This window comes from Schistocerca americana, chromosome 7, assembly GCF_021461395.2.
Source record: "Schistocerca americana isolate TAMUIC-IGC-003095 chromosome 7, iqSchAmer2.1, whole genome shotgun sequence".
Taxonomy (NCBI): domain Eukaryota; kingdom Metazoa; phylum Arthropoda; class Insecta; order Orthoptera; family Acrididae; genus Schistocerca; species Schistocerca americana.
The window spans coordinates 171885338-171903657 of record NC_060125.1 but is presented as its reverse complement, the minus strand read 5'-3'; the positions used below and the strand labels follow the sequence as shown (position 1 = coordinate 171903657).

General features: G+C 43.9%; 1 protein-coding gene across 1 annotated transcript in view; it reads right to left on the bottom strand.

Annotated features, from left to right (window-relative positions):
- LOC124621805 (polyamine-transporting ATPase 13A3-like) overlaps nucleotides 1–18320 on the bottom strand; it is a 376394-nt gene that overhangs the window by 93494 nt on the left and 264580 nt on the right. Inside the window, exons 7-8 of the mRNA XM_047147242.1 lie at nucleotides 10375–10579; nucleotides 1323–1527 (exon numbers count right to left, since the gene is read on the bottom strand). Of these exons, the coding sequence (XP_047003198.1) occupies nucleotides 1323–1527; nucleotides 10375–10579 (410 nt within the window). The remainder of the gene's footprint in view (nucleotides 1–1322; nucleotides 1528–10374; nucleotides 10580–18320) is intronic.

Sequence of the window (18320 nt, the reverse complement as noted above, 5' to 3'; positions counted from 1 at the left end):
TTACTTTTGTACTTTTGTGTGTAAGTGGCACGTCTTTGCAGATTTTAGTTTATCTATTGTTCGTGTGTGTGTGTGTGTGTGTGTGTGTGTGTGTGTGTGTGTGTGTGTGTGTGTGTGTGTGTAGACTTTATCCGTTTGTGCTGTTTTTATTTGTAAAGTTTTTTAATGTGTTAAATAGTGTGCCCTTGCAGAGTGTAGTGTTTTCGTTTAAGACCTGTTTTCCTTCTGCTATTGCCTTGTGTATATGGAAGTTTTCCTCAATGGTCAGTTTGCTGTATAGGCTGTGGCTGGGTTTTAGTATTCTTAGGTCTGTTTCTATTGTGGTTGGGTGGTGACTGTTGGCTACAAGGTGGTCAGCAAACGTGCTATGGGAGCTGTTGCTTTTTAAAGCTCTGAGATGTTCTGAATATCTTGTTTTGAAGTTTCTGCACGTTTGTCCTATGTACACTGACTGGCAAGTGTTGCATGTGAGTTCATATATTCCTGATCTGTTAAATTGCCACACGAAAACGTAAGTAAAAACGAATATAGGCGCGAAAACATCGCGAAAAGCTGAATTACATCATAGAAGGTAAGTTAACTCCCAGCAAAAAATTTTCTCATCAACATCGTTCGGTTGCAGATGACACGCTACCTGTAGTAATTAACACAAAAGTGATCCAGAAAATTCGTGCTCACCATATGTAAAAGGTATTTACAAAAAGAAGCGATCTGTTGTTTGAACTAAAAATGCACATAATTTTATAATCATTTAACAAAAATTTTCACATTGCAGAATAAATAAAAACGAAAACCTACTGATGATGGCACAGTGGTGCCGAAACATGTTTGGGTACTGAGACAAAAACGGCGTTTTGCATAACTGGCGGACCTCACACGAACAATACATACATCCAAAAATCAAATGGCTCTGAGCACTACGGGACTCAACTTCTGAGGTCATCAGTCCACTAGAACTTAGGACTAGTTAAACCTAACTAACCTAAGAACATCACACACATCTATGTCCGAGGCAGGATTCGAACCTGCGACCGTAGCGATCGCGCGGTTCCAGACCGAGGCGCCTAGAACCGTTCGGCCACTCCGGCCGGCAATACATACATCCATTTGAAGTGCCGGACACTTATCTGCTGTCACCCTCCTGATGCATATGGTGAGTCATTAGCAGGTAATATTTTTCCTGTCATAACTGTTAACACAACACTTCAGACGAGTCTTACCAGAGGTTGAAATCACTCATCCTCGATCTCGAGATCCCAGGGGGAAAGAAACGTTGAGAGGTTAGCAGTAGCCTACTCTGAGTACCGAGTGAGGAGACTGACCTGTGAGCATGCTCTCGTTGACGATGCAGGAGCCAGAGAGGAGGACGGCGTCGCAGTACATATCGCAGCCGTTGGGTGGGATGACTATGACGTCACCGGGCACCAGCTGCGTCGTCTCCACCTCGAGGGTGCCTCCTCCGGACGTGCCGCGGTCCACCGTCACCACGTCGGTCTTGTGCACCGTGTCGTGCAGGCTGCGCTGGTTCTGCACAGGTCACACGAGCTCGCTCAGTGCAGTCAGTGACTTGTACACTTTTAAAGCACCTGCAGGTGCTACATCAGTGATGATGTCTTTACAACTAGTTTCAGTCACAAATCTTTAATGGGTCGATATAGTACACTGTGCTTAAAAAAGAATCATCCGATTTAAAAAAAAAATCATTTCTATTACACTACAGGCCGTTAAAATTGCTACACCAAGAAGAAATGCAGATGATAAACGGGTATTCATTGGACAAATATATTATACTAGAACTGACATTTGATTACATTTTCACTCAATTTGGATGAATAGATCCTGAGAAATAAATACCCAGAACAACCACCTCTGGGCGTAATAATGGCCTTGATACGCCTTGGCATTGAGTCAAACAGAGCTTGGATGGCGTGTACAGGTACAGATGCCCATGCAGCTTCAACACGATACCACAGATCATCAAGAGTAGTGACTGGCATATTGCGACGAGCCAGTTGCTCGGCCACCATTGACCAGACGTTTTCAGTTGGCGAGAGATCTGAAGAATGTGCTGGCCAGGTCAGCAGTCGAACATTTTCTGTATCCAGAAAGGCTCTTACAGGACCTGCAACATGCGGTCTTGAATTATCCTGCTGAAATGCAGGGTTTCGCAGGGATCGAATGAAGGTAGAGCCACGGGTCGTAACACATCTGAAAAGTAACGTCCACTGTTCAAAGTGCCGTCAATGCGAACAAGAGGTGACCGAGACGTATAAGCAATGGCACCCCATACCATCACGGCGGGTAATACGACAGTATGGCGATGATGAATACACGCTTCGAATGTGCGTTCACCGCAATGTCGCCAAACATGGATGCGACCATCATAATGCTGTAAACACAACCTGGATTCATCCGAAAAAGTGACGTTTTGCCATTCGTGCACCTAGGTTCGTCGTTGAGTACACTATCGGAGCCGCTCCTGTCTGTGATGCAGCGTCAAGGGTAACCGCAGCCATGATCTCCGAGCTGATGCTACTGCAAACGTCGTTGAACTGTTCGTGCAGATGGTTGTTGTCTTGCAAACGTCCCCATCTGTTGACTCAGGGATCGAGACGTGGCTGCACGATCTGTTACAGCCATGTGGATAAGATGCCTGTCATCTCGACTGCTAGTGATACGTGGCCGTTGGGATCCGTATTACCCTACTGAACCCACCGATTCCATATTCTGCTAACACTCATTGGATCTCGACCAACGCGAGCAGCAATGTCGCGATACGATAAGCCGCAATCGCGATAGGCTACAATCCGACCTTTATCAAAGTCGGAAACGTGAAGGTACGCATTTCTCCTCCTTACGCGAGGCATAACAACAACGTTTCACCAGGCAACGCCGGCCAACTGCTGTTTGTGTATGAGAAATCGGTTGGAAACTTTCCTCATGTCAGCATGTTGTAGGTGTCGTCACCGGCGCCAGCCTTGTGTGAATGCTCTGAAAAGCTAATCATTTGCATATCACAGCATCTTCTTCCTGTCGGTTAAATTTCGCGTCTGTAACACGTCATCTTCGTGGTGTAGCAATTTTAATGGCCAGTAGTGTATGTTATTTCAGATATGTGCGTGATCAACGAACTGTTGGAAAGAGCAGACTCTCGAGTTTTACATGGTTCCCGCTAGGTAGCAGCAGTGTGCGCCCACTTCAATTCAAGTAAAAATGGGTTCGGGACAACAGAAAGCGTTTTGTGTTCTACGTTTTACGCAGTGAGAGTCAGTAATAACTGTTCAGCGTGACTTCCGTACTAGGTATGGTGTGGTTTCGTCTACAGTACAGAGCATTAGATGATGAAATGGAAAATTCCGAGAAATAGGTTGTTTATGTAAAGGGAAGACGTCGGGCCGACACCGAATGTCTGACACAGACGTCGAACGCATCCGTCATATTTTCACGAGGAGTCCGCAGATATCCGTTCGCCGTGCAGCTCGATAGCTCAGCATGCCCCCGATGTATGTCTAGCGTGTGCTGCTTCGACGTTTACACATGAAACCATACAAAATCGATCTACTGCAAGCTCTTCGTGCAGGAGAGAAGCAACAACGTGTGCAACTTCCTGGTAGATTAAAACTGTGTGCGAGACCGAGACTCGAACTCGGGACCTGTGGCTTTCGCGGGCTAGTGCTCTACCATCTGAGCTACCCAAGCACGACTCACGCCCGGTACTCACAGCTTTACTTCTGCCAGAACCTCGGCTCCTACGTTCCAAACAGTATAGAAACTCTCCTGCAAAACTGCGGAACTAGCACTCTTAAAAGGAAGGATATTGCGGAGACATGGCTTAACCACAGCCTTGGGGATGTTTTCCGAATAGTGAAAGTTTGGAAGGTAGGAGACGAGGTACTGGCAGAAGTAAAGCTGGGAGGAGGGGGCGTGAGTTGTGCTTGGGTAGCTCAGATTGTAGAGCACTTGCCCGCGAAAGGCAAAGGTCCCGAGTTCGAGTCTCGGTCTGGCACACAGTTTTAATCTGCCAGGAAGTTTCATATCAGCTCACACTCCGCTGCAGAGTGAAAATATCATTCTGGGAACAACGTGTGCAGTTCTGTAATTTCGCACTTAGAAAGGTGAAGGATGACAGTTTTCTCCCACGCTTGGTGTTTGGTGACCAGGCAACATTCCATTTAAATGGAAAGGTGAACCATCATAATGTGAGAATATGGCGTGCGGAACAACCACATGAGGTTTTACAACATGAGGGGGACTCTGCAAAATTTAATGTGTTTTCGCGGGAAAAGGTGTATGGCCCATTTTTCTTTGCCAATAACACTGTTAGAGGAAGCAGATATCTCGAAAAGCTTGAGATTTACCTTTTACCACAGGTGGAGACTGATTCGAAGGATTTCATTTACCAAAGAGATGGGGCACCGTCACACTGGCATCTGGAAGTCTGGGATTTTTTAAATCGAAAGGTTACTGAACGATGGATCGGTCGCACTGGACCAAATTATTCAGCCTTACATTACTGGCCTGTAAGGACACCGGACCTGACTATATGTGATTATTTTCTGTGAGTGTTTATAAATGACTGTTTATGTACCTCCGTTACCAACAACAATGAATGAACTAAGACATCGCGTACCAGCGGCTGTTTAAGCTGCAGCTCAAAACATGCTCATTACAGTGTGGGAACAATTAGAATACCACATTGACATAAGTCGTGCATCTCAAGGGGGGTGGGGGCGTATTGAACACCTATGGAAAGGTATGAAAAAAGTTTTTGAGTTTTCCGTACATGAAAAAATAAAATTCATTGTAAATGTTTATAGGTTTCAGAAATACAGACGCGCCAAATGGGCTGTTTCATTTTGATACACCCTATGTTATAAAGGATTTTACTTTGGTGTGGACCCACAGTCATGTAAAACCTTTTGAAAGACATAACCGCCATCACTGTACAGCGGGTTTTATTCCACAATCTAGATTTCGGCGTTAGGCCATTTTCAAGTGTTACAACTGCAACAGATCAAAGCACAATAAGAGTACAAGTAACAGAAAAATAGCACGGCAGACAGTTAAATTAATGTATAGGCTACAGGATTTGTTCTGTTACTTACGTATCAAAAATCATTGGACTTGAGTAGAACACAAGTCATCATCAAAATATGTACCTTCGGTTATGTAAACCGATTTTGTCAAAGGCAAGTGCGAGAATATTTGTGTAATAGGCTAATATACTGGGAATTAACATGACTTATTCACCTGACATGGTTGTGGAATAAAATAGGTGACCAAACCACAGGACTAAACTTCACTACATTGCGTCTCCGCAGCCACTGACACAAAACATAAGTGAAACTATCGTCATAGACCATCATGAAGACATTCCAGTTAGCGCCATGTCACCTGTGGTATATCATAGGGACAGGTAGTGGAGCTCTTCGTACAAGCTGTTTAAGTTATGTTTGAAGTGGGCAAAAGATACAAGTGTCTACATTATATGAAGAGCCAACTTTCCAGTTTGCATGTAAAATCGTGACCCCACACCATCGTACTTAAAAATACATCGAAGTACAGTGTTGCAAGATAGTGAAATATTTGATTCATGGTCAATTATAAAATAAGCAGTTGTTGTTGTGGTCTTCAGTCCTGAGACTGGTTTGATGCAGCTCTCCATGCTACTCTATCCTGTGCAAGCCTCTTCATCTCCCAGTACCTACTGCAACCTACATCCTTCTGAAGATCGTTGGAATTTAAATTTCTTTGTATAAAAGCCTCAATGATTGTTATAAAATTGTGTACAATGGTACCAAGAATAGGGAAAAAAGTGGGACAGGGGGGGGGGGGGCGGGATGGGTGCATAGTGAATGAGAGAATGGTGCGCATTAGGTTTAACAGTAATGGACCAAAGGTATTAAATAGATAAGGGGTGAAGGGGTACTGATGTGGGAGGGGAGGAAAGATGGGATAGTCAGAATAAGTAGATGAGGTGAAGGGGAGGGGAAGACAAGGGGGAATAGCCTATATGCACAATGTTTACATGTGTTTCCCATATATACACCTATACTGCAATTTTACTTACACAGGTGTTTAAATGGAACAGTAAGCCTCTAACTGTATTCAACAGCTGTAGAAGTGTACTAAATATTAAAAATTTAAAACGTGCAGGACAATTCCTGATTGTAAGTATAGAAATACAATACATGACACGAGTTGTTCCATTATTTTAAATTCTACGCAAGTCTAATGATTTTAATACGTGAGTAAGACAACAAAACATGCAGCCCAGATATTAATTTAGCCGTCTGCCCTGCTATCTTTCTGATACTTGTACATTTATCGTGCTTTAATCTATTGCAGTTGTAACACTGGAAAAATGGCATGTGGTCGTAATCTAGATTGTAGAATAAAGCCTGTTGTGCAGTCAGATGGAGGTTATATCTGTCAGAAAGTGTTATAAATGAGCCCTGAGACACTCAATATTTATTGCACAATAATATTGTATCAATCTATTGCACGAAAGCGTGAGGCCAAGGATGGCAGAACTCTATTGGTCGTTTGTCCGCTGACGTCTTAACAAAAACGTCCAAAAATAATAAAAAATGGAAGGAGTCAAAACAGGCAAAAAATGCACAGCTATAAACAATTACATAAGCTCAAGAGGCAGTTGTAAATGCTGTACACCAAGAAATGCATATGGAGTATCAGGTGCAGTAATCTGTCACTCGCGCAGACAGGAAACTGAATGTACCAGCGCAGAAGCATGTCACGCTCGCAGTGGCCGGTAGAGGGCACCTTGGGCTAGTACGATGCCGTGTGGCGGAACCGCCAGTATCATAAGGACGTTTGCCGTAATTTTGAGTTTATTTTTCAATAGGCTGTAATACTGATACGTGTGATAGTTACTGTCACATCTTACACGATCTAAACATTTGTCTTGTTAGTAATTTTGATATACAACTTTTCTTAAATTTCCTTATGATACTAGCAGTTCCTGGACTCTATCGGCCACGGCGCATCTTACCTGTCGCTCTGGCGCTGGTATATTTTGTTTCCGTCTGTGCGAGTGAAACGTTATTGCACCTGATACGTTCTACGCATTTCTTGATGTATGGCATTTACAACTACCTCTTGAGCTTTTGCAACTGTGTGTATAGCAAAAGCGCTGCTCCTCTTCGTTAGTATCGACGTGTTAGAGGGATTCGGAGAGGTCTTCTTTCCACACAAGGGTTGGAGAACACGATTTGGAACTTCGAATTAACTGGTGATTTTGGAATTGCTCCTGGAAGAGGCCGACGGCCAGTTGCGCCACAAATGGTTGGAGAAGTTACTGTTGCCCTAACAGAGAACGCTAGACTCACTGGGCAATCTTCAGGCAGTGCAAGAGCTGTGTAACAACAGCTGAACATTCCATGGTCCATTTTTCAAAAACTGCTGCGAACAATTGTGAAATGGTATCTCTAGTGCAGTTCCAGGCTGTCGCGGATACAGATGTTCGTCACACTGAGCTACTTTTGTAACCTAGGACGTAGACAGGGTGCGCAATTTACAAAATGTTACCCTCTCATGCGGAAATTAAAATGTGTCTCTTTCAATGGTTTACTCGTTAGTTCTCTTTCTCGCGTCCTTACAAATGTTTCCACAAAGTTTCATTGTCCTGCGATCACTTGTTTCTCATGGGGATCCCGTCAAGAAGCGGAAGTTTAATTGTGGCCACCCTGTACAGTATTAACCAATAAGAGTAATGTATGCTGTGCAATTTATATTCATTTGGGAGATACGGGTGTAATTATATAAGAGAACGACGAACTTACGTCAGATTATTTCTTTTCTTAAAGTATATGAATCACAAATTGTATGGTGAAAACTGTACCGAGTTAATGGTGGCGCAAGTACTGCAAGCTCAGATGTTCATTTGATAAGCTGAATGCAGCAATCAAAAGTATATTCCTATTTAGCCTAAAGGTAAAGAACTTGCTGCTGCTTGTGGTGACAATGATGATGATGATGATGATGATGATGATAATGATGACGATGAAGAAATAATGTTATATGTTGTTGACTTCTTGGGCGTTAGTCCTTGTGGAAAGTGAATTAACAGTTCATTGTACCGGAATATAACACGTGGTGATATGGCAATCTATATCACTCGAATTAAAAATTGGTGAGAGACCTGGAAGATACTGTAAAACAGCATGAAATAAAAAATGGGTAGGAGAAAATACATGCTTTGAGGACGTTCTACATCTACATCTACATTTGTACTCCGCAAGCCACCCAACGGTGTGTGGCGGAGGGCACTTTACGTGCTACTGCCATTACCTCCCTTTCCTGTTCCAGTCGCGTATGGTTCGCGGGAAGAACGACTGTCCGAAAGCCTCCGTGCGCGCTCGAATCTCTCTAATGTTACATTCGTAATCTCCTTGGGAGGTATAAGTAGGGGGAAGCAATATATTCGATACCTCATCCAGAAAAGCACCCTCTCGAAACCTGGACAGCAAGCTACACCGCGATGCAGAGCGCTTCTCTTCCAGAGTCTCCGTAACGCTATCACGCTTTCTAAATAACCATGTGACGAAACGCTCCGCTCTTCTTTGGATCTTCTCTATCTCCTCTGTTAACCCGACCTGGTACGGATCCCACACTGATGAGCAATACTCAAGTATAGGTCGAACGAAAGTTTTGTAAGCCACCTCCTTTGTTGATGGACTACATTTTCTAGGGACTCTTCCAATGAATCTCAACCTGGCACCCAACTTACCAACAATTAATTATATATGATCATTCCACTTCAAATCGTTCCGTACGCATACTCCCAGATATTTTAAAGAAGTAACTGCTACCAGTGTTTGTTCCGCTATCAAATAATCATACAATAAAGGATCCTTCTTTCTATGTATTCGCAATACATTACATTTGTCTATCTTAAGGGTCAGTTCCCACTCCTTGCACCAAGTGCCTATCCACTGCAGATCTTCCTGCATTTCGCTACAGTTTTCTAATGCTGCAACTTCTCTGTATACTACAGCATCATCCGCGAAAATCCGCATGGAACTTCCGACACTATTTACTAGGTCATTTATATATATTGTGAAAAGCAATGGTCCCACAACACTCCCCTGTGGCAAGCCAGAGCTTACTTTAACGTCTGTAGACGTTTCTCCCTTGAGAAGAACATGCTGTTTGCTAAAAACTCTTCAATCCAGCCACACAGCTGGTCTGATATTCCACAGGCTCTTACTTTGTTTATCAGGCGACAGTGCGGCACTGTGTCGAACGCCTTCCGGAAGTCAAGGAAAATGGCATCTACCTGGGAGCCTGTATCTAATATTTTCTGGGTCTCATGAACAAATAAAGCGAGTTGGGTCTCACACGATCGCTGTTTCCGGAATCCATGTTGATTCCTACTGTTGATTGATATTACAATGAGTGTTACGAAAATGAAATAAATTTAGCAGGTGTGAAGTTGTGAGGGCGGGGCATGCGTAGTGCCTGGGTAATATATTCAGTTGAAATATTACTCGTGAAAGACGGAGTTCCAGTCATGTTTGACACGTAGTTGTAATCTGCCACGAAGTCTCAGCTGAAAGAGAGATTAGTGTGGTAAGTAACCAAAGAAAGGTCAAACGCATTTTTTGCTCAAACGATACGACCAGTACCTAGAGGATGATTGGTAAATGAGGTTAAAGAATGGGCTGGACATGCCTGGAAGCTCCGCCGCTCTAATCTTGAAGGGCCATTCGGGACCGACTGACCGCTGTGTCATCCTCTGCCAAAGGAGTAAATTGTATGTGCCAGGGGCTGGTTTGGGGAGGGAGAGGGTTAGCACACCGCTCTCCCGGTCGTCGTTGGCTTTGTAGACCTCGGAACTAGTATTTCTGACTCAAGTAGCTCATCGATTGGTATCATGAGGCTGTGTGCACCCCACTCCAGCCCTGCCGCCAAGGAAAAATCCCTGGCAGTCCTGGGAGTGGAGCTCAGATACCCCGTCGGTTAGCCAGACACTCTGATCACTCAGCTACGATGGTGGACACATTGAAAGGTGTAGCTTGAATATCGTTATATGTAGAGATGTCCGGAACGACTCTTTCCGAACTAGCAGATTAAAAATGAATGATGATGATGAAGATGATCGTGATAATCATTATGATCACAGTGAGGTGGAGGTGGAGGAGGAGGAGGCTGAGGAGGAAGATGAGGATGTGGATGTGGAACTGTAACTTACGAAGAGAAAACTGTTTAATAATTGATATGAATAAGCAGTTCCTTAGAAATAACTGCAATCTTGTGAGACAGAGCATAGTGTGCTACTGTTAGATGAAGATCATACCTCTTTCTTTCGTACTCTTGAATCTTGATATTTGGAAAGAAGGCATTAGTACTTACTTTCCGTGTCTGCGAGATGCTGGACGTGACACCAAAGGCGGACATGAGAATGATGACCATGGTGTAGTAGTAGTAGCCCTCGAGGAACCATACGATCAAGCTGAAGACTTGGAAGATGTAGAGCGGGTTGACCACCTCCAGCAGGAACAGGGTGAGGATGCTCTGCATCGGCACGTCTATGTCGTTCAGACCGTAAACAGCTTGCCTGTCGAGGAGCAGAAATAAAAGATAAATGAGTGACGGGAGTATTCTAATCTCAAGTTCAACAGCGGAACAGCTGACTGCAGTAACTGTTTCTGAAACATGAACTGTTTACCTGCAACATGAAAAAGTTGCATGCAGTAAGGCGAATCTTTTCAATCACGTTCGTAACAACCGCAATAAAGTTCCGCTATACGCATTTAGAGCGTATTTCCTCAGTCAGCTTTTCCACTGTCACATGTTACATAACAAACTAAATTTCTGTCGACACTATATACACTCCTGGAAATTGAAATAAGAACACCGTGAATTCATTGTCCCAGGAAGGGGAAACTTTATTGAAACATTCCTGGGGTCAGATACATCACATGATCACACTGACAGAACCACAGGCACATAGACACAGGCAGCAGAGCATGCACAATGTCGGCACTAGTACAGTGTATATCCACCTTTCGCAGCAATGCAGGCTGCTATTCTCCCATGGAGACGATCGTAGAGATGCTGGATGTAGTCCTGGAACGGCTTGCCATGCCATTTCCACCTGGCGCCTCAGTTGGACCAGCGTTCGTGCTGGACGTGCAGACCGCGTGAGACGACGCTTCATCCAGTCCCAAACATGCTCAATGGGGGACAGATCCGGAGATCTTGCTGGCCAGGGTAGTTGACTTACACCTTCTAGAGCACGTTGGGTGGCACGGGATACATGCGGACGTGCATTGTCCTGTTGGAACAGCAAGTTCCCTTGCCGGTCTAGGAATGGTATAACGATGGGTTCGATGACGGTTTGGATGTACCGTGCACTATTCAGTGTCCCCTCGACGATCACCAGTGGTGTACGGCCAGTGTAGGAGATCGCTCCCCACACCATGATGCCGGGTGTTGGCCCTGTGTGCCTCGGTCGTATGCAGTCCTGATTGTGGCGCTCGCCTGCACGGCGCCAAACACGCATACGACCATCATTGGCACCAAGGCAGAAGCGACTCTCATCGCTGAAGACGACACGTCTCCATTCGTCCCTCCATTCACGCCTGTCGCGACACCACTGGAGGCGGGCTGCACGATGTTGGGGCGTGAGCGGAAGACGGCCTAACGGTGTGCGGGACCGTAGCCCAGCTTCATGGAGACGGTTGCGAATGGTCCTCGCCGATACCCCAGGAGCAACAGTGTCCCTAATTTGCTGGGAAGTGGCGGTGCGGTCCCCTACGGCACTGCGTAGGATCCTACGGTCTTGGCGTGCATCCGTGCGTCGCTGCGGTCCGGTCCCAGGTCGACGGGCACGTGCACCTTCCGCCAACCACTGGCGACAACATTGATGTACTGTGGAGACCTCACGCCCCACGTGTTGAGCAATTCGGCGGTACGTCCACCCGGCCTCCCGCATGCCCACTATACGCCCTCGCTCAAAGTCCGTCAACTGCACATACGGTTCACGTCCACGCTGTCGCGGCATGCTACCAGTGTTAAAGACTGCGATGGAGCTCCGTATGCCACGGCAAACTGGCTGACACTGACGGCGGCGGTGCACAAATGCTGCGCAGCTAGCGCCATTCGACGGCCAACACCGCGGTTCCTGGTGTGTCCGCTGTGCCGTGCGTGTGATCATTGCTTGTACAGCCCTCTCGCAGTGTCCGGAGCAAGTATGGTGGGTCTGACACACCGGTGTCAATGTGTTCCTTTTTCCATTTCCAGGAGTGTAGTTATACAGCGCCAGGTGTTGCCAGTCAGATAAATTCCTTCGTCCAGTTACAGCTGCCACTAAAAAGGCGAGACCACGACGTTGGGGCCACGAATTTACTTCAGATTTTGAATACCTTTACTAAGCCATTGAAACAACAAATCCTGCAAGTTGTAAGGTGCACTACTATGACAGTCCTGAGAAAATCGCAAGAGAGCCGGCCGAAGTGGCCGTGCGGTTAAAGGTGCTGCAGTCTGGAACCGCAAGACCGCTACGGTCGCAGGTTCGAATCCTGCCTCGGGCATGGATGTTTGTGGTGTCCTTAGGTTAGTTAGGTTTAACTAGTTCTAAGTTCTAGGGGACTAATGACCTCAGCAGTTGAGTCCCATAGTGCTCAGAGCCATTTTTGAAATCGCAAGAGAAGTCTTACGCGTCTATTATGTAAGTGATGTAACTGTGCGAAGGTGCTCATCGAAGAAATCATCGTGGCGAAGTGAGCCGGCACGGTAGCTCAGCGTGTGATATATCGCTGTCATTGGTACACAGGCCTGAAGCACGCTATTTCCAAGAAGCAAAAAATAACGCTGTCTACTGGTTGCTGGGAAATTTTGTTAATTACGTCCTCAACAAATTAGGATCCGATAGCTTCATAGAGTTCAAGGTACACATGCTGTGTGAATTCCACAGAATTAGAAGGTATTCGACTCACAAGAAAAAGTTCGGTAATATGTTAAAAATTGTATTTAAAAGAATGGGCATTGGTTAATATAAAAAAGAAGACTGTGTTGACAGTGATGTAGTGTAGTTACCTTAAGGATATTATTTAAAATTTTACAGTATATTTTTGGTGTGCGCTTTTTCTATTTCAGAGAGTAGTTTTTGAAATTTATAAGCTAATGTACAGAACTTATGTGACAGTGAGATTGTGTGTCTGATAGTGTCAAAACACAAAACATTAAAGGTGCGATATTGGCTTACATTAGAAATCTTGAAATAGACAGTTTTTATGGAAATTTCCTTATCGATTGGTTAAAACCATAAGATTCTATCTGATATAATGTAATATTCAATAGCTGGCACATTGCCCTGTTCATTTTTGCGCTGTGATGTATAAGTCAGTTTGGCAGTGAAAGACTTATTATATAGGTCTGATCATTTCTGATACTTAACATTCAATTAATGCCCAGAAAGTGTACTTGGAAGGCTAGTCAACTTTATTACACATCTCCTTTCTGCCATTCTCAAGTATTTCAGAAATTGTCTAATATGATTATTAATTTGTTTTATATTTAAAATTATCCCACCAACTTGCAGATATCCATCATAAAGAACTATTTATGCTTCTGTAAAGATTGGAGCTCATGTACTTCAAAGTGCAGATTTTATTTCTTCATGTTGAAGTTTGAATGTCTTTAAGAAAACTTTTCTTGATGTTTAACTTAATTCTTTCTGATAATTTAGTCAGTAACACACTCTTCTGTTGTCTTTCTTTAACATCAGCATAACTGAAATGATCAAACTGTTTTTGTTTAAATAACTTCATGTATAACATTTGTACATGGTTAGTACATGAACTTAGTATGTATTTGGAATGTGTAAGATTGTTTTTTTAATAAATGTTTTTATATATAAAAAAAGAAAAAAAGGGTGTTCGGTCAGAGAGGTATCTGCCCTCTGTAATATTTTAAAAACTGAGTGAGTGGGTAAACGATAAACTCCAACAGATGTTTGGACGTCCGCACCAAACATATGCAACGAACGATAACGAACAAAACGAGATTCTTAAAAAAAAAATGTAGAAAGTGTAAGCGCGGTATAAAAGGTTCGTGAACGAGGTTCAAAATGGTTCGAATCTCGAAAATACTAATTTTTTATCTTATTTTTTTCAACTGGTCACATTATTTAATTTATTTTTGTAGTACAAGTGTAAATTCTGTCATATTCAAAAAATTTGCACTTACACTATTCGTTCTTGGTACATTAGCAACGTCTCACCGCTACGCATGTTAACTGCCGAATGGGTCCTGCCTCTGTCTGGAGTTCGAAGCGTCGAGGTGCAAAGTAGTTCCCAGACTGCACGTACACAGTATTTCACAAATCCCGACAGGCATATATTTTCAGGAAAACTCTACGCGTTTTTCGTTTACTTGTCGATAGTTATAAATATGTTATAAATATGTTTGTTCTAATAATTAAATGTCATCAAAAATAGTAAGTAGTCAAATAACATGATATTCGCTAAAAATTCATCCAAATACAGGTGTTTTTTAAATTATATTACCTCTCAAATGTTATATCAATTAAATGATATGACCAGTGATGAAAAAAATAGATTACTAAGTAATTTTGAGCGGGAGTCGAACCGTCGCCTCTCACGATGGGAACTCGAACGCTAACACTTGAGGACCATGAGTTCTTACATCCGGCACCCTCGCACAGATACACATATAAAAGACGCATAAATCTTCTCTTGCGATTTTCTCGAAACTACACGTACACGTTGCTACTTGCACTCTGCGTTGTTTTAATGGCCCACGAAAGGTGTACAAATTTAGAAGAAGTGTGTGATCCCAGCACCGTGGTCTCGTGTTGTTGAGACAAGCGGCGAAGTTTTGAATGCAGGACGTCCTGGTTACCTTCTCTGCCGCTAGATGGCAAGAGAATGCATTCTCCCGGCTGCAACGGGTGAGCAAAGGCAGATATTCCACAACAGGTTCAAATGGCTCTGAGCACTATGCGACTTAACTTCTGAGGTCATCAGTCGCCTAGAACTTAGAACTAATTAAACCTAACTAACCTAAGGACATCACACACATCCATGCCCGGGGCAGGATTCGAACCTGCGGCCGTAGCGGTCGCTCGGTTCCAGACTGCAGCGCCTAGAACCGCACGGCCACTAAGGCTGGCTCCACAACAGGCGCCAACCCCACAGTATATATATTGTCTTCGCTAATTAACACATATATCATCAACTATACACATTTAAATAAGCTCTTTGGAGTGTGCTGTTTATGACATCTCTGAGGAAAGTGAAACTCTCGCTGTTGTTATTTTGAGTTTATACCGTCCCCAGTGAAATACTAAGAAAAGACTTAAAAACAGTATTTATAAAGAAGAGACATTTAAATATTGTAATAATTTCTCTGTGTAAGTTTTGAGGGTAAAGAAATATACAGAACACTCGAAACAAAATCAGCTAAAGAGACGACAAGATACGCTCTTTTGTTAATTTTTTAGTCGTCTTCACTTCTCCTCTTGTCGTGGTTGCGTGTAGACGGACATCTTGCGAGTGCTGACAAATGTAAGTATATTTGTATTAATTAAGCAGATAATATAGCGATTTAATATTATTGTTCACTTTTAATTTGTAAGAGGTGATCCCGATTTCATGTCCGACTTCCTTGAATTAACCTGCATTCGAGTAATTTGCAGTGTAACCTTTTTTACGTGGCGGTATTAACTTATAAAAATTAGCAGAAGCGACAAACTTGCACGCTATTAATGTAAGATATATTTTTCTCCACAGCCGGCCGAAGTTGCAGAAAATACGTAGTTTAAAGATTCTTATTTTCAGTACGACAGCCGAGAGCTAGAGCCAGGACTCTGACTGCAATGAAATGGTTAACGGAGGTAAGAAAATATACTCTCGCGGGTGTGTGGGCCGCAATTTTAATTAATAACTTAAGATTTTTGCTTTAAAGTGAACCGACTAAGCGAGGAAATTAATATGAAAAGTTTATTTCATTGTTCAACTTGTATCTTCATGTTTTAAGATTCATCGAGTCTTACAGTCATTAACGTAACAAATAATTTCCGCTGAAGATTAATAATGTTAAAAAAGAGACAGTTTCACAAAAGCATTTAATTGTAAATCAAAATTGAATGAAATATCATTTTGATTAAGGCCCACCACGGAAGTCAGCAACAGTCACTATTACCAATCAATTCGTGTAGTAAATAATAAATTAAATTACAACGGCCGAAGCTTTACTCTTCATGTAAATACAGTATGAGCATCCACTTAAATATTGATCCCGCGTAGTATGCTGGCAGTGCTGGGACGGTGAAATATTTATTCAGAGAACATATTATTTTAGAAATACGTATTTTGTTAGTGAATGCGCCGTATTTCGTGACGGTAATGCGTATCTTTGTGTGCTGAAAAACACAGATTTCAGCGAATTTAAAAAAAAAAAAAGAAACAGTGCAGGGCCAGATGCTTAGAAAGACTCGGTTAGTTCAACTGAATAACTGTCACTAGACAGTGCTCGCTACAGACTTAGTTGACAAGTTTCGGAACACTAGAGCGTCTCCTGCAATAGGCGATATGACCAAGCCTAACGCAATGGTCGAACAAAACTTATAGAAACACAGTGAGAAATACACGCTTGACCATAAAAGCAGATGCTAGCCAAGCCTGTTGGTTGTGATGATGTATTTGACAACGAAAGGCACCTGCGCAATGTCCTCAATGAGTCGGGAGTGTCAGTCACACACAGGATAGTGTTCAGTGCAGTTGCGAGTGCATTATGTCGGAGCTAAGTGAATTCGAACGTCGGGAAATTGTTGGTGCTCGTGAGATGGGTGTTTCCATAACCAAGATAACCGAAGCCTTTGGCATTTGAAGAGGTGCCACATCGAAGATGCTCGTATCAAAAAAAGTTTTGCGTCACCTCGGTTCCGAGAGTTCTGGAACCTGTACAAAAAATTGGAATAGAGATCAACATAAAAATCACTTCCGCTCTTTTTATTGCTCATGAAAACCACATATTGCATATTTTACCATCATAAAGCGAGATCTGCAGAGGTGGTGGTCCAGATTGCTGTTCACACCGGTACCTCTAATACCCAGTAGCAAGTCCTCTTGCATTGATGCATGCCTGTATTCGTCGTGGCATACTATCCACAAGTTTATCAAGGCACTGTTGGTCCAAATGGTCCCAGACCTGAACGGCGATTCGGCGTAGATTCCTCAGTGTGGTTGATGGGTCACGTCGTCTGTAAACAGCCCTTTTCAATCTATTCTAGATATGTTCCATAGCGTTCATGTCTGGAGAACATGCTGACCACTCTAGTCGAGCGATGTCGTTATCCTGAAGGAAGTCATCCACAAAATGTGCACGAATTAGGCGCGAACTGTCGTCCATGAAGACGAATACTTCGCCAATATGCTGCCGATATGGTTGCACCATCGGTCGGAGGATGGCATTCACGTATCGTACAGCCGTTACGGCGCCTTCCATGACCACCAGCGGCCTACGTCGGCCCCACATAATGCCACCCCAAAACAGGAGGGAACCTCCACCTTGCTGCACTCGCTGGGCAGTGTGTCTAAGGCGTTCAGCCTGACCGGGTTGCCTCCAAACACGTCTCCGACGATTGTCTGGTTGAAGGCATATGCGACAGTCATCGGTGAAGAGAAAGTGATGCCAATCCTGAGTAGTCCATTCGGCACGCTGTTGGACCCATAGCTACCGCGCTGCATGGTGTCGTGGTTGTAAAAATGGACCTCGCCATGGACGTCGGAAGTGAAGTTGCGCATCATGCAGCCCACTGCGCATACTTTGAATCGTAACATGACGCCCTGTGGCTGCACGAAAGGCATTATTCAACACGGTGGCGTTGCGGTCAGTGTTCCTCCGAGCCATAATCCGTAGGTAGCGGTCATCCACTGCGGTAGTAGCCCTTGGGCGGCCTGAGAAAGGCATGTCATCGACAGTTCCTGTCTCTCTGTATCTCCTCCATGTCCGAACATCGCTTTGGTTCACTCCGAGGCGCCTGGACACTTCCCTTGTTGAGAACCCTTCCTGGCACGAAGTAACAATACGGACGCGCTCGACCGTCTAGGCATGGTTGAACCACAGACTACATCAGCCGTGTACCTCCTTCCTGGTGGAATGACTGGAAATGATCGGCTGTCGGACCCCCTCCGTCTTATAGGCGCTGCTCATGCATGGTTGTTTACATCTTTGGGCGGGTTTCGTGACATCTCTGAACAATCAAAGGGACTGTGTCTGTGACACAATATCCACAGAACCAGGGTGATGCAAAACTTTTTTTGATGTGT